The sequence below is a fragment of the Tubulanus polymorphus genome, chromosome 10, assembly GCF_964204645.1.
Source record: "Tubulanus polymorphus chromosome 10, tnTubPoly1.2, whole genome shotgun sequence".
In the NCBI taxonomy this organism is placed as follows: domain Eukaryota; kingdom Metazoa; phylum Nemertea; class Palaeonemertea; order Tubulaniformes; family Tubulanidae; genus Tubulanus; species Tubulanus polymorphus.
In genome coordinates this window covers 655,398-671,494 of record NC_134034.1, presented here as the reverse complement: position 1 = coordinate 671,494, position 16,097 = coordinate 655,398, and the positions used below count along the sequence as shown (strand labels likewise).

General features: G+C 37.2%; 1 protein-coding gene across 1 annotated transcript in view; it reads right to left on the bottom strand.

Moving 5' to 3' along the window:
• LOC141911780 (SCO-spondin-like) overlaps window positions 1-16,097 on the bottom strand; it is a 33,129-nt gene that overhangs the window by 10,392 nt on the left and 6,640 nt on the right. Inside the window, exons 12-19 of the mRNA XM_074802819.1 lie at window positions 10,619-10,703; window positions 10,347-10,517; window positions 9,536-9,706; window positions 8,999-9,169; window positions 8,710-8,880; window positions 8,451-8,621; window positions 8,131-8,301; window positions 5,267-5,431 (exon numbers count right to left, since the gene is read on the bottom strand). Coding sequence (XP_074658920.1) covers window positions 5,267-5,431; window positions 8,131-8,301; window positions 8,451-8,621; window positions 8,710-8,880; window positions 8,999-9,169; window positions 9,536-9,706; window positions 10,347-10,517; window positions 10,619-10,703 — 1,276 coding nt within the window. The remainder of the gene's footprint in view (window positions 1-5,266; window positions 5,432-8,130; window positions 8,302-8,450; window positions 8,622-8,709; window positions 8,881-8,998; window positions 9,170-9,535; window positions 9,707-10,346; window positions 10,518-10,618; window positions 10,704-16,097) is intronic.

The window sequence follows — 16,097 nt, the reverse complement described above, 5'->3', positions numbered from 1 at the left end:
TTCAGACCGGTCTATAGTTGTTAGATTGGTTATGGAACCAAAATGAGCTTCAACTGGTCTTATTAAGTTGTTTATAGAACCAAGATATTCAAAATGATAATTGTTTTAGAATAATAGTGTAGACAATTCTTAACAAAAGCAACAAAAGCCTGACTCGGTTACCTGTTGCGAGACTAGAATCCAACTCGTACGGGATAACTCTCGATGGCCAAAGTCTTTCTCTCGCCATTTGCGAGGCCCGTTTTGTGACGTTACCCGCGTGATGTGGAGCATTTGGGTCAGTAGCGATATCTCCGCCCTCTATCGGGGGCATCTTCTCGCCATTTTCACTGTTCTTTTCTGTAAAATAAAAATTATTGATCATTGCCGCAGCAAGTCATCAAAATATCAGCGAAAATCGTGCATGATGCGATCAAGGGTTTTCTGCACATTCTCAAAAGTATAGTCCATGGACTTAACATGTTACCTTATCATACGCCATTCTCGTAGCAACAGTTTAGTTATGTTTGTTAAGGAAAATCTTGAATCAGGTGTATACAAACGAAAACTATCGTCACAATGACACGAGCACATGATGGTCGGGTATTCAAGGTGCGATTGCTTATAGTTTAATCCCTGATAGGGTCAGTTGCTCAAAAGTTGGTTTAGAGTTAACCAGTTGATAGTTGACATAGGTAGTGACAATTAAAAGTTCTTATTGTAGGTTTGGTATTTATCCACTTATTATCTTAAACCAAGTTTTGAACAACTGGCCGCAGAATGGAATTGGGCTTACAATGTTACCTTATGGTACGCCATTTTAGGCATCGATTCGAGTCCCGTAATTACGAAATTATTTCTCCTCCCCAACTGGATTTAAATCAATTCAAATGATCGATGAATTAAACACTGAGGAAATTCATTATCCAGTTAACAAATATCAATAATTCATAACTATATCAGTTTATTAATAATTCTGTCGTTCTAGAAAATTCCTTTTTAACCTTTTTCGTTGATGCTGAGGATTTTATCGGTCACCGTATCCATACCCGCGGCTGCGCGCGCATTTATTCTCAATATGGCGTCGTGAACATTTTTGGGATGAGCTGAAAATTCGAAAATAACGGAAATTATAGTTTTTCGTTTCAGCATTTTTAAACAGATTTTGTTTTATATCATGAAAAGTTTCTTCAGTAACACGTTCAAAAATGGTATTTTTTATGGAAATTTTACAGTTCGATTGCTAAGAATAGTGATGAAAAAAGTTGAAATTCGGGAAATGAAATCCATCGATATATTTTCTTATGTATCATCGTTTGAACGATACCTCATGTATTGAATATGACACGAAGATTTATAGATGAACCGTTTTTAAGTACAATCCGTCTCGCATTATTTAAAGTTGCATTTTAAGTGTTTTTATCGCAAACGCTTTTTGACCGTTTGGAATTGTTATCCTGGAACATTGTCACAAAAAATAGAGCATTTGACAACTAATTGCGAAATACATAAACAGGGTATTTTTTGCTAAAAGTCACCACACCTGACTGATCACCGCGGCAAATGTGGTCACAACGATCAACTGAAAAATTTACACATATCGCCTCCACTACTGGTCTATGGTCTAGTGGTTAGTGCGCTTGGCTGGCATGGTCAAGGCGGCAGGTTCGAGTCCTGCTAGGGTTAGGGTTATCGTGAGCTAGGGTTTCGGTTATGATTGAGTGGTGACAATATCCATTTTTTGTTGCAATATTAGAAAAAAAGAAATTCTTAGCCAATCACAGTTTAAAGCCGTCTATTAATAACCGTTGAACACTTCGAGTTCTGTCACACTAAGCGATTAGCTAATTTCGAACTTCATTTTTCATTCTGATGGTAGGGTTTTAAATCATCGTGCCGTGAAAATCTCACAGTAACACCTTTACCTCTAGTTGATGTAACAGAGACGACGAGTAACGTAGTCACTAACAGTGAAACTGCCAACATTGTAGTTGGTCACTTCGAATCGATCCTTTTGATCACTACAAAAAAAAAACATGGAAGAAATAATCATAAAACAACGACAACAAATTGAATTAGCAAAACCAAAACGTTTGTGGTGATGCTTGACTGTCGATTGCGTTATTAGAAATCTCTAACGCAAGTCATTGTTTTCATCAACGCTAAAATGGGGGCGGATTCCATAGTCGTGGTTTAGATTTTAAACCAATATGAGATCATCTTAGTTCTAAAACTAATCGTACTTAAACTAGTCGAAGTCACTTTGGTTTTATAACCAATCTAACAACTAAAGCCAGTCTAAGTTCATATTGGTTCTACAACCAATCTAACATCTTAAAACCAGTCTAAGCTCATTTTAGTTATATAACAAATCTAACTACTTAGATATACCAGTCTGATTTTTTATGGCTTAAAACAAACCCACTCAGTTTCAGTCCCGGCAGGTATGACTGGTGCCCGGCAGGTGTGACCGGTGCCCAGCAGGTGTGACTGGTGGAAAAAGGGACACTGCAAATAAGCGGAATCAAATAATTGAATATCAACCCCTCAAAATGAAAATCCAATAACAGCTTAGACAACAAAAAATCATAGAAGTCTTAAAGAGTATCGTGACGTATCAACTCAAATGCTAGAAACCATTAAAGAAACTTTTTGAAAATGGCCGAGAGTACACGCGTAGCATTTTTAGTTGAAACGTCAAACTCCTCTTGCAGTTTTCTTCATATTTTAGGTTGTATTCCCCGAATAAAGATACCTTTCCGTAGCGAATTAGAAATGAACGAGTCAATAATGGGGATAATCTTTCGAAACCAAATATCAAACAATCTTATAAAGCACAAACAAACAAACAAACAAATAAACAAACAAACCTTCTATAAGCAATTAGCCGTGGTTGGCGTTGCTCAGTGTTTCACTAACTGCAATAGTCAGAGGCCCTGTTGTGCGAAATCCTCTTTATATAGACCCATATCAGGCCACGGCACCTGCGATATTGGATTGGATTCGGGTTTTCTTTTATCGTTTATCATTACATCCTATAATACTTTCCCAGTTGTTTTTCTAATCAAATCGGGATTTCATCGCTCAATATTCCATCGATACGAGCTCTTCTTGCGCGTTAGTACGCGGAGATAAAGTCGAAACAACGACTCTACGTTATTGTCCAATCAATCTCTCGTGAATACGTCACGTGTTACTGGCGATTATAATATTGTCGAAATGAAAGCGGTAAACATGAAATACGTATCGTAGAATGAGAAGCACGTGCGCGGTAGAAATGAACGGTTAACAAATTGCGTGTTAAGATTCACTTTAGCAGCGACATTTCGAGCGTCTTTATTGAGGGAGATTTTGGTCGTGATATGAATTATTTTGTAAATGATTAATATTCGGTTTAATCACGGAGGATTTTTATTATCATCATTATTATTATCATATTGTTATATATTTCATCTGAGGCGGCGTGTTTTCGCACGTATTCGGACCTACACGTGTGTTTAACACTGCGTGTTTACCATCTTTACCAAATGAGTAAATAATCTGTCTCTTTGGTCCAATCGTCCCTTTTACTTCTGGTTAAGATACGAAACTTTAAAAGCGAAGATGACGTCATACTATTTCGAAATACTCACAGTAAAAACAAGTCGTCATTTTATCCGACCAGCTGATCCTAGACTACTACACAGAGATGGCTCTGCCTCCATGTCCCCCACCCCCACCATGGCATCATCAAATGGTATAACTTGTGATACTTGTGTGCCATTTCAAAAAAAAGATGTCCGTCTCCATAAATCCCGCCTGTGACGTCATCATATTTTCTACTAGTGATGATTTGATTTATATACCTTTCCAGAACGATAAGGAGGAACTTTTGCAGAAAATAACATGGTATTTTTTATTATTAAATCTGGTGAACACGTCAGATTTGAATTTTCAAGGCATAGTGTGGTAAATCACTTTCATGAATCGAACTGGAAATGAAATAAAATAGTACAATACACAAGTATTCAGTATAGATTCGTTATTTAATCTCTTTAGGAAAATACACACACGTATTCAGAATGGATTCGTTATCTCTGTAGAAAGACATACCTTACTCAGTTTTAACAGTCGATAATTTTGATATCGTCGACAGCAATGTCGGACTTGAAACTGCTGCCTACAATTCCGACAAATTTTACCTAGAATGAGAAATTGGGAGATCGTATTCGAGGCCATGTTTAACAGATATTACCTTAAAATGGATGAAACATCTTTAAATTGTGAATTGTGAAGGTTCGAATTCATCAAATGCTATTTTCCATTATCGTATTCTTAATCTTTACCTAATGCAAATCATGTATTAGCATATTCAAATAAGTTACTTCTAATTAGTATTCATGTAGTCCCAGTCCCGCCTGCTGGAATTAAAGTTCTTACTGTGAATGTCCCTGTTGGTAATGGTAATTTTTTGATGCGCCATCTATTGCCCTTGTTCCCAGAGATCCTGTCAATTTGTACGGAGTCCCTCATGACTTTCAGCGAGCCCATATTAGAACCGTACATGTGATAGGCGAATTGTAGACACTTTCCAGCCGAGTTGACCGTAGCAGTTTTCGACATTGTAAAAACATCCCCTTGTTTCCTATAGGTCGCTTCCACGTACATGTAATAACCTAGATATTGTACATAGGACGGTGTAACATTCAGTGCTAATACATAACAAATCAATATAGCCGCAAAGCAGCAATAACGGTTTCTTAGTAGAGCAGGGTTCGAATCCCAACAGTTTAGTAGTTCTAAGTGTTTAAAAATACGAATATGCATGAATAAATAAGTAATTTAAACCAAAAATAGCTACAATACATCAACCTTAACGGAACCTAATTCTAGCGAGTTCATAAAGGAATATATATATATATATATATATATATATATATATATATATATATATATATATATATATATATATATATAAATTCAAAGCTCACCCCATCCAGATGTGTGATCTCCCCTTGGTCCTGTCTGAACAGAAGGTGTTTGTTTTCTGTAGCGTCTCCACTTTTTCGGCCCGGACGTTTGCCAACCATTGTATCCCTTCTCAAAGTCGGAATCTATTCAATAGAAGGCGGATATACAATTTGGAGATCTGTATCCTCGACGATCCATAGTAAGAGTTTGTGAAATACAGTGGATTCCGACATTTATTCAGAGGTTTAATTTGAGAATAGAATTCTACCTTGATTTTATACAAAATGATTCTTCTTCAAGGAAGGAAAGATATCCGCAAATTGACACTAACCGAAACAAGATGGCATCGTACATGACTGTGTTTGTGAACCACTACCCGAACAATCACTACCTCCGTATTTCGGTGCTGGGTTGTTACACTTGCGAGTTATAGTTTTCTGACCAGTTTCACAAGTAACGCTGCAAGCCGAGTACGGGGACCACGGTCCCCAATTCCCGTTAACTGCGAAAAAACAACAACAACAAAATGTTGGTTTCCACAAGTGAATATTCCCAGGTGAATATCGATAACATAGTTCAAGAAGAAGGGCTCAATTTCTGATAAGACTAAGAGAGGAGTGACGTATCATGATTAGAATTGAATCTAAACGTCACTACTCTCTAAGTTTTGAAAACAGCTTAGTCTAAACATATTCTTTGTTTTTGAAAAAAAAAATGTTTGTTTACCTGGTACAACCTCTGAACAGTCGGTGAATGTTAAATCATCAATGGCGATATCAGACTTATAAGAGTCACCAACTACTCCTATTATATCAACCTGTTCAAACAAACAATCTCAAAATCGATTGAAACGATGAAAATATACCATAAAACATGATGTCCAGTTGCATTAATCTGCACACAAGCCTTAAGGCTTCTGGCACAGATTGTACGGTCCACCATCGACCTGCCGCAGCTAATTTCTTAACTTGAGACCAGTCTTCCTCGACTTCGACCATGCAACTGAACCCAAGGCGTAACTTCGATCTCACCCAAAGCTTTTAATTTGACGCATCCTTAAGATAAAATTAATACTGAGATTGTTGATGAATTGAGATATGTTTACCTTGATATCAGAACCGGCAGCTATTGGAACTATTTCGTTCTTCCATTTATCGCCCTGATCACCTTCAATCTCAAGTTCTTCATTGCCGTTCACTTCAACAATCAGTTTTCCCATATCCTTGCCGTACATGTGATAGAAGAAATTGAAACATCCATCGCTGGCCAAGTCCAGTCCTTCCAACCGTAAAATAGCCTTATCACTCTTCCTCTTGCCTGATGTCTCCATATACGCGTACTTTCCGGCTATAAGAGATGAAGTGAAACAACTACAGAACATTAAAATTGTCTATAGCGACTAATCATAATTTTACTGAAGCGTTGAAGTCTTTGACAATGAGAAGTTTGTCATTAGTAACTAATCATAATTTTGCTGAATCGTTGAAGTCAATAAGAATGAGAAAACTGTCATAAGTAATACGCCGTTGATAATTAGGTTGATACCTTTATTGTTGACTCTATCTTTGCTCGGTCCTGTCCGATATGATGGGGTTCTCCCGCGGTGTATTTGCCAGTTCAGTTTACCAACATTTCTCCAAGATCTCAAACCGTTATCAAATGGAACATCATCTGTAAATGACCGTTAAAATAGCTTCAAACGTGTCCACCAACCTTGAACCGGTTTAGAATGTATAGGTTTCAAGCAATGGGGACGATGCATTATGCGTACAATAATGAACGATGGTAGAAACGAAATGATTGATGCTAACCTGTTGGCTTCATTCTACAAGTGGTTTCTAGTTTGATATCGTCAATAGCCATATCAGATTGATAACTGCGTCCTCGCTTGCCTTGGATCCGTATCTATAACAGAACATGGTAAAATAAATAACTGTACGTGCTTGCACCCGGTACCTCATCCTCTGTGCCTGCATCCTGCAATAAACCTTACTGGCATCCTGCACCCTAATGTACCCTGTTCGATCCCACTGCACCCTTTATTGCACTCTGTCCTCCTCGAATATATAGCTTTCAATAATTCCAACTACTCATCTTCCCAGACCCACTGGGCACAAGGGCGGATCCTTCGACCCACCTCATCCTCTGTGTCAGCATCCAACTACAAGCCATACACTGTTCCATCTCACTGTACGCTTTATTGCACTCAGTTTTCATCTATTTCACTGATTTTAGCACTTGATGCTACTCACCATTCTAGACCCACTGGGCACAGGGGCGGATCCTTCGACCCAATGATTTCCAAGGTTGCCTCGACTGACGAATGTCTCTTCCCCGTCGACTAACACGGATAGTTCACCCATTGATGTACCGTACATATGGTAGTAGAAGTTCAGGCACTGGTCGTTGTTGCTCGTAAATTCTGTCGTTTCCATAACGATTTTCTGATTTTGGCGCAACGGTGAGGCTTCCATAAACGCGTAATGACCTTGAAATATAGACACACATAATTCAACTACGCGTACAAGAAATATGATGATCGCTTTGAAGGAGAGATGATCCTCTTCAGTCATTCGACATTGATACATTCTTCCAATTTGTTTCAAATTTTAACACTTAACATGTGTTCAGTTCTTCATCTGAGATATTCCTATTTGCAAATGAACTTCAAACACCAGACATTAGACATTTCATTAGCAAACTTTCAAAAGCTGATCGTCCACACACGCTTCACACGTGTCCACAATTTCACTTGAAGACATTTTCATTAGAGTCTGAACTACAAACAATTGGCATTAGACATTTTATCGGCACGCTTAAAAAGATCTGACCGTCCACACTTCACGTGTGTTCAGGACATCACCAACATCACATATTGTGATGTTCGAAAGATGAGACTCAAAATTGATATCTAAAATACGTTTAGTTTAAGCATGGCAAATAAGAAACAACTTACCAGCTGATGACCTGAGAGTGTGATCAAACGTGGGACCAGTCCTGTAAGACGGAGTTTTACCTTGCCCGATATTCCAGGTAGGGCGACCCACAGTGTCCCATTGATCGAAGCCATTCTCAAAATCTGTACTCAACTGAGCGGCTGTAAACAAACATACCCCGAGTTTGGCGTGATATTCAAGTGTAGAATTGTTTTGCTCACGAGTCACTTTAAGAAGATTCACGTTTATCCAGTGAAATAAATACCTGGACAGGCGCCGTCATTACAGCTGATAGACTGGCTGGCTTTACCAACACAGTCAGCGCCACCATTCGACGGTACAGGGTTTGTACAAGTCCTCGTCCGTGTTTTAGTACCATCTCCACATGTGACGCTACAACTTCCGTAATTAACCCAGTCGCTCCAGTTACCGTCAACTACAAATTGAAGCTGTCCTTTATATCTTATTTGCTTAATTAATAAAAGTATCTGAAATTCGCTTGCTTTGCCGTGTACCAAATCTACATAATTAGCAACGTTTATACAAATATGCAAATTTACAAGGTTGAATTGAAATCAGACTTACCTGGACAAGCGCCATCGTTACAACTTGTAGTCTCACTGGCTTTACCAACACAGTCAGCTCCGCCATTCGACGGGGCCGGGTTTGTACAAGTCCTCGTCCGTGTTTTAGTGCCTTCTCCGCACGTGACACTACAACTTCCGTAATTACCCCAGTCGCTCCAGTTACCATCAACTACAAATTGATTATGTGTTATCAATAGCTGATTTGCAAAATTTATGTAAATATCTTAATTCGCCTAGAAGATTTATCTATAACTTACCTGGACAAGGGCCGTCGTTACAACTTGCAGACTCACTGGCTTTACCCACACAGTCCGCTCCGCCATTCGACGGTACAGGGTTTGTACAAGTCCTCGTCCGTGTTTTAGTACCATCCCCACAGGTGACACTACAACTTCCGTAATTACCCCAGTCGCTCCAGTTACCATCGCCTGAAACCGTTCAATGATTTTTCAAAATAGTTTGATAATCATTTATGATATCTTATCGGAATCAAATATACATCTGCATAATTCATGCAATGGTTCAAATCTGAATTCACTTATTTACCTGGACAAGGGCCATGATTACAACTTGTAGACTCATTGGCTTTACCAACACATTTAGCACCACCATTCGACGGGGCCGGGTTAGTACAAGTCCTCGTCCGTGTTTTAGTGCCGTTTCCACACGTGATACTACAACTTCCGTAATTACCCCAGTCACTCCAGTTACCGTCAACTACAATGATTTAAATATTGTGATAAGAAGCCGAGTAAAAACTATGGAATATGAAAAGCGGTTACAACTACAAATTGATTACTTATAGTATGTACGACATTATTAACATAATTTTTGAGATATAAATGAAAAAATAGGTACATAAATAAGAAAACAACCCAAACCCCTCGGGGCTGTACCTGAAAGGTGGGGGGGGGGGGTTCCGAATGCAACGATGAATCGATAAACTTATTGATACGATGTAGATATTCCGAATTTGCTCAATTACCCGTAACTCTTACAGCCCATTTACACAAACATAGATGGATAATTTGCATAATATATGCAAATATCTCCTCTTGAGATAAAATGAAATAAACCTATCACCTGGGCAGGCGCCGTCATTACAACTTGTAGATTGACTGGCACTACCGGCACAATCAGCTCCACCATTCAACGGAGCCGGGTTTGTACAAGTCCTCGTCCGTGTTTTAGTGCCATTGCCACACGTGACACTACAACTTCCGTAATTACCCCAGTCACTCCAGATACCGTCAACTACAATGATTTAAATATTGTGATAAGAAGCCGAGTAAAAACTATGGAATATGAAAAGCGGTTAAGAAAGACTCAGCTCGATAGCGCCCGAGTTGTAACAAGTGGTCGAAATCAAGAACTCAAGAACGTACGTAACTGGCCATCACTGCTCAACCGTTTTTATTTCCGTTTAGTTCACATTTAAAGATAAACGGTCATTCAAATAACATTATAAAAAAATATATTTACCGTTTTCAGGATTCGAACCCACCAGGAAAATGAATAACGCCGCAACGTAGAATGTAAAGTGAAGCGACGACGATATTTCTCGCGCAGAAATGCACGGTAAAAGAGTGAAAAAACAGCGATTTCAAAGACCAAGTAGAGCGAAGATGTCTATGAGTGAGTTACTGACGTCATAGGAGGAATTAATGGAGGCGGCCATTATATCTGGGCAGTTCATTCGTAAGCGGGTAGGGGGTTTACCGCAATCAGGCAGGACGCATGTGGAATTGGCGTCATCTTCGAAGGTTTACCGTAAGCTGGATTGCATTTTGTTGTATTCGGTTTCGGTGAAATTGTTGTAAGCTTTAGAAGGTCTACCGTAGATGGCGCAGCAGGTTAAGCAGGGATGATGTGTTTGATTATTTAGTCGCATTACCGATGCAAACCCCGTCGTTACAAAATGTAGTTTTCCTGTTTGGACCGACACAGTTCGCGCCGCCATTTTGCGGGGACGGATTCGTACAAGTCCTCGTCCTATGTTTAATGCCATTGCCACACGTGACACTGCAACTTCCGTAATTTCCCCAATCGGTCCAGACTCCATCTCCTGGAAAAGTGAAGAAGGTAATTATTTAGGAGTTTCTCGGCCACAGGGTTTAACTGCCCGATTCAAGGACGCCGGATGTCTTGAATATTTCCGGAACTTACTTTTTGGGGGACAATTTACAAATTCGACGTCATCAACACAAATATCACCTCGATAGTCACGACCCCTGGTGGCGTGAATTTGCATCTGAAATGATAATGTTTATGAACCGACCAGTAGGAGCCTTCCAATTCAGATTTCTGAGCCTGGAATCATCATCAATAACGCGTTCTCAAATGTTTTGATACTTTCTCAGTTTGTATCAAAAATATTGCCGATTTTTGGTCCTTAAGTCCTGAAAAATGATAAATTTACAGTGTAAAATCGTACAAACGTGTCATCTATACCTCAAAACACTTTATTTCCTGACCAATTTATGATGTTATGTGTGGGCCATAGACCTCAATATCTGCCTGTGATCTCAACTTTCAATTGAGATTACGTAAGCTACTCGTGCCCAAAACGCGGCAGGCGCACAATAGAAAGTTACGCGCAGGGTACTTTTATTGTCGCCGACATAGAGGACCGATATTTTGCTAATTGGATTCGGGAGGTTTAAACCTCCCAAGGTCAATTTACTAAAATTGTGACCTTCAGGGAGATTCTACGAAAGGCCGATCGTTATCAATTTTGATTGAACTTGAACCATAATGCTCGCTGGTTTTAATGTCAAACCATGTAGTCCATATTTGGTAAGTTGTAAATTACGTAAAACCGAAAGAAAAACCAATTATTGGATCGAGTTTTTCCTAATTACACGAATTACGTGAAATATCTAATAAATGAAATGTATACACAATACCAATAAGAACAACCTGATTTGATTCTGTTCAGAATTCATTCCTATATTTTCGTCATAAAAATCGGAGGCAGTATTTCTCATTGATTTTTTCAATAGCGTCATTTCAGCCATGCACTGTAAAAAAAACGTTACTGATTCCGTGGTTAAGCTCGTTTTCGAGTAAAATATTGCATTTGATTCATTTCTCGTTGTGGTTTTGTCAAAGCTATATTTTCACAGTCCGATCAGTGATACAAATAGCTAGTCAGTTACCAACGGTATAGCCAATAGTCTACAGAACCACCCGAACAGCGAAAATTAGCAAATTGTACGTCCAGTGATACCAGTTTTTGTCATGATTTTATCGAACATGTCATTCAATAATCGATGTGATCGGGTAAAAACTCGCCCCGTAAAGGTCCCTTTCAGTAAAAATCCCCTTGTTAAATATACCCCAAGGTAAAGGCCCCAGGTAAAAAACCCGAATAAAGATTTTTCAGTGTCTAGTTGGATGTTCTTTTCTTGTTCCTCTGTATACCTGTATACCTTCTCTATCAGATAGAAATGTTGTTAACTGCAACTATCCGTTAATCAAACTGTTGAATTATTTTTGATAATCGGGAGTGATGAAAAGTTAGGAATGAAAATTAACGGTTTAGCTACTTATATATAGTTTAAAATCATGTGTTCTGCTTTAACAAATGCACTGTTTTATCTAAAAATATTATCTGACCCGAGTGCCTCAATCACAGTCCATCTCACTGATTACTTCATCACAAATAATCACCAGCCATTTAAATGTTTAATCCTCATACAATACAATACAATTATCTCAAATCTAAATTTCATGAGATAAATGCCCCTAGATTTCATAGGTTTTATTCCAACTGTTGCGACAGTCATATCAAAACTGGACCATTCATATCAATAGACGTTAAACTGGACTGTTAATATATGAAAAGTCTTTAAGGCCATATCATATATCTGAAGTGCGCTATGTTTTGCCTTGCAGTAACAATTTGATTTGTCACATGATTACTCCATATCTTCATATAATTTCCAAATAAACGAATACATTTCCATTGTTATGTTAAATGACATCAGCAAATGCAAATAGACACAAACTACTACACTACTGTGTTTAGGATGGTTTAAGAGATTGGACGCCGATTGATACGAAAAGTAGATTTCATGCAATCATTTTCTTTCTTTAAAATCGTTGCGAATTAACGCGCGAGTGTTCGACTCTGGACGAACGGTTAATAGAATTTTATCGGGTTAGTCTTTCTATAGCCGACTAGCTATTGAATACCAGTGATTAAGCCATAAGTAAATAAAGAAGTTACTTGGGATGTTTAATCAATTGATGACAATGTACAAGTAAAACCAGGCCTATGAGACACCCGTAATGTAAAATGATATCATGCAAGATATTCATATAAGCGTATTTTAGTCCTGATTTGAATGAATGTACCCACATTTTAGGCAATGAATCGAGACTTGGTTTTATCCCATAGCGTCAGCGCTAGTACATGCTTGAGATGAGATTGTTGGTTTATATTTTGAACTCTGTAAAGAAGTTTTGTACATTTAAGCGTGAATGACGCACTGTGATGAACTATGTACGAAATAACATATTAAATTCAATGAAAGAATCTTAATGTTCCAAAAGGAATATAAGTGTAGTTAAGATTAATAGTTGTTTTTTTTTCTTAATGAAAACCGATGATATAAAATAATTTAGCTTATTATCCCCAAAGTAAAAATCCCCCGGTAAAATATTCCCAATATTTGATTTAACTAACATAAAATCAACACAATTTATTATGTTCAAAAAAACTCAACTCATAGATTCAAGATTTTATTGCACTTCTATTAACTGAAGATGATAGTAATGATGTATAGATGTATAATATGATGAACGAACGTTTGATGAGGAATTACTACTGTGGTTAGATACAATTCTCATTCTTAGGATATGAATCGGTTGATTGAATTCGGTCGTTGAAACTACTGGCTAATTTACAGTGGTCACTATTGAAACGATTAATTGAAGTGCCCTTGAAATCAAGATAGATTCCTGTTGCGTAAATTAACTAATTTTTAAGCGACCACCTTCTATTGTCGGTATTCGGTTAGCTCTTGGTTAGCCAGAGGTTTTACCATACAGACTCGGACTAGATGATTGAATTAAATCTTTGAATCAATATATTGTCACTGGAGTAAATATATATTCCTTATTACACTTTCAGCAGTGATCATATTTTACATGTAAATTGAAGGTATTACTGTCATCTAAAGTTAATAAGGGATTAGAATCGCAAAATTTAAGTTGTTCAAAACCAACATGAAAATGAGAAGAAAATACACAATATCCGTGTATGGTGAATAACGAGACAAATCCCACAATGAATTCAGCTAAAAATCAAATGTTCTACGAGCAATGTTTCGGCTAATGCTATTAGCCATCATCAGGCCCCCGTCAACATGAAAATATTGATACGTAAATCGAATCCATATCATAAGCATACTATACCACAAGTTAAAAAGAGTTATTTAGTTCGAATTAAAATATAGTATGAATAAGAATATGAAAAGATAGTATGAATAAAAAGTTCATTAATTTCATTTATTCTATGAATTTATTTAAAGATTTATTTCATCAAAAGAGATCAATGCACAGTTAAATATATTGCAGTTGTATTGTGGATGAATATGTTTGAATAAATATCGTGCTTTCAAATGTTCTTGAAAAATCGCCAAGTGAGGATTTTACCTAGATTTTACCCCAGGCCCTAAATCCAGTAGGTTTATGGCGAAAGGTTAAGATTAGGAATGTATTAGCAATATGATTTTTTGAAACAGTATTTTGTCTCCCGATGATTTGATTTGCAGGTCAGACTTATTGTTGACCAAAGTTCTTAAAGTGAATCGCTTTAAAGTAATAAATATCAATGAAACAATATCATAAATTTTGAAGTGAGTTATTTTGTAATAATCCAATTTAAGTGCACTCCGATGCATGCTAAATTCTTATAAATTCATTTATAAATTCAATTTATACATTTTCCCTCCTCACTTGTAATTCTATATTAGTTTTACTAATGAACATAACAGTGACTTGTGCCTAATGTCAATAAGCAGCGATTGGGTGCCGCCTTTCTGTGTTAATCTATCACGAAAGATTTAACTCGATTAGAGCCGCTGAATACGTATTTCTTTGCAGCCTAGAGTTTATGCATACATGTTCTAAATAAAGACAATATGCTCTATATCAGAGCCTATACTAAAGCATGCACTCATAATTCGTTGAAGAGTCCGAGGCTTAATTGTGAGAGTTGTTATACAATGAGTAATTAAATGGTGGGATTACAATGGGAGAGATCATTTCATCAGCCACATCGTTGCCCCAGGGAGTTAGTTATATTCGTTATAGCCAAAATACCTTGACCATGGACTCTAAAACGTCCATGACTTGACAGAATATAGAAATTTGCCCAGAAAAAGTTATGCATATTCCAACAAAAAAAGAATCAATAAAGACTTATATTTAAAGGTTAACTATTTATTTCGACGCACGAGCTTTCGCTTCTGATGTATAGAAGCTTCAATGAGTGAATTATTAGAATTGGTACATTTAGTAAATTCCGGAAACAAAACCTAGTCTTAAGAACTACCATTAACCAAGTTTCAAAGAATTTTGTTCCCTTATGATATTGAATGGTGTGAAATTGAAGTGTCCCTAATGATATATCTTTATGTAAGTTCAACTAACTTACCCAGTTAGTGATGATAGTTGAATAATTAACAAAATAATAGTTGGAATATCGTTTAGGACAAATTAGGATTTTACCGGATAAGTTTTTTCCTAATAGGCTACCTTTTTGAAGAGCATGCATCCTGAGATACGTATACAAAAATTCGTTTGACGCTAAATGCAGAGTTTTCACGGTAGAACATATTTGGACATCAATTAATCACGTGAAGGAGATGAAATGACAATTTGTCACTGCTGAGCTTATTTTCCTTCACTGAACTTTTTCTAAGTTTTTTCAATATTCTCTAATCCGACATTATATACGCTGCGTACTAACTGTACACAATTTCGGGTTTGGGTTGTTTTTGGAAAAAAACAGATTCCCAGAAAATTGTAATTTTTGGGTTCTTGAAAACGGTCAATATGTTATAGCAGGTTAATGTATAAACCGCAAAGAATAGCTACAATAAACAAAATGTATCCAGGAAAATATATATTTCAGAACACGATCGATTTCACTGAATTTAGCCTCATCATGTAGGATAAAATGAACTTCTGTTGATATTGCGATTGTGCTGTCGTTAGCTGTCGCATAGCTTATTCGAATCGCTATAGAAAGTAACAAAACAATGGTCACATGTGTCAATGAACTTATCGCTATTCGAAGTAATGGGCGTATTGAAAAATTTCTCAAGCACTTCGAATTTCCGATTGCTTAATCGCCAAATTTGCATTCGAAATATTAAGCCAATCTATTCTAATTCATACCTGGTCGTGTTATAAGCAATTCAAGCGTTTAGTTTGTACTTTAAAATAGAATGAAATAGATTTATTGATGAAATACAAAACAAGTCAAACAAACTCAACTAACTGACTACTGCTGAGTTATTTATATTTGATGAAAGAACATATTCTAGTTACTGACATTGGCTCGCACCTTGATTATTGTCTAAGTTGTACTATAACTTACATGCCAATGGATGTTTGCATGCGCCTCTCTGAT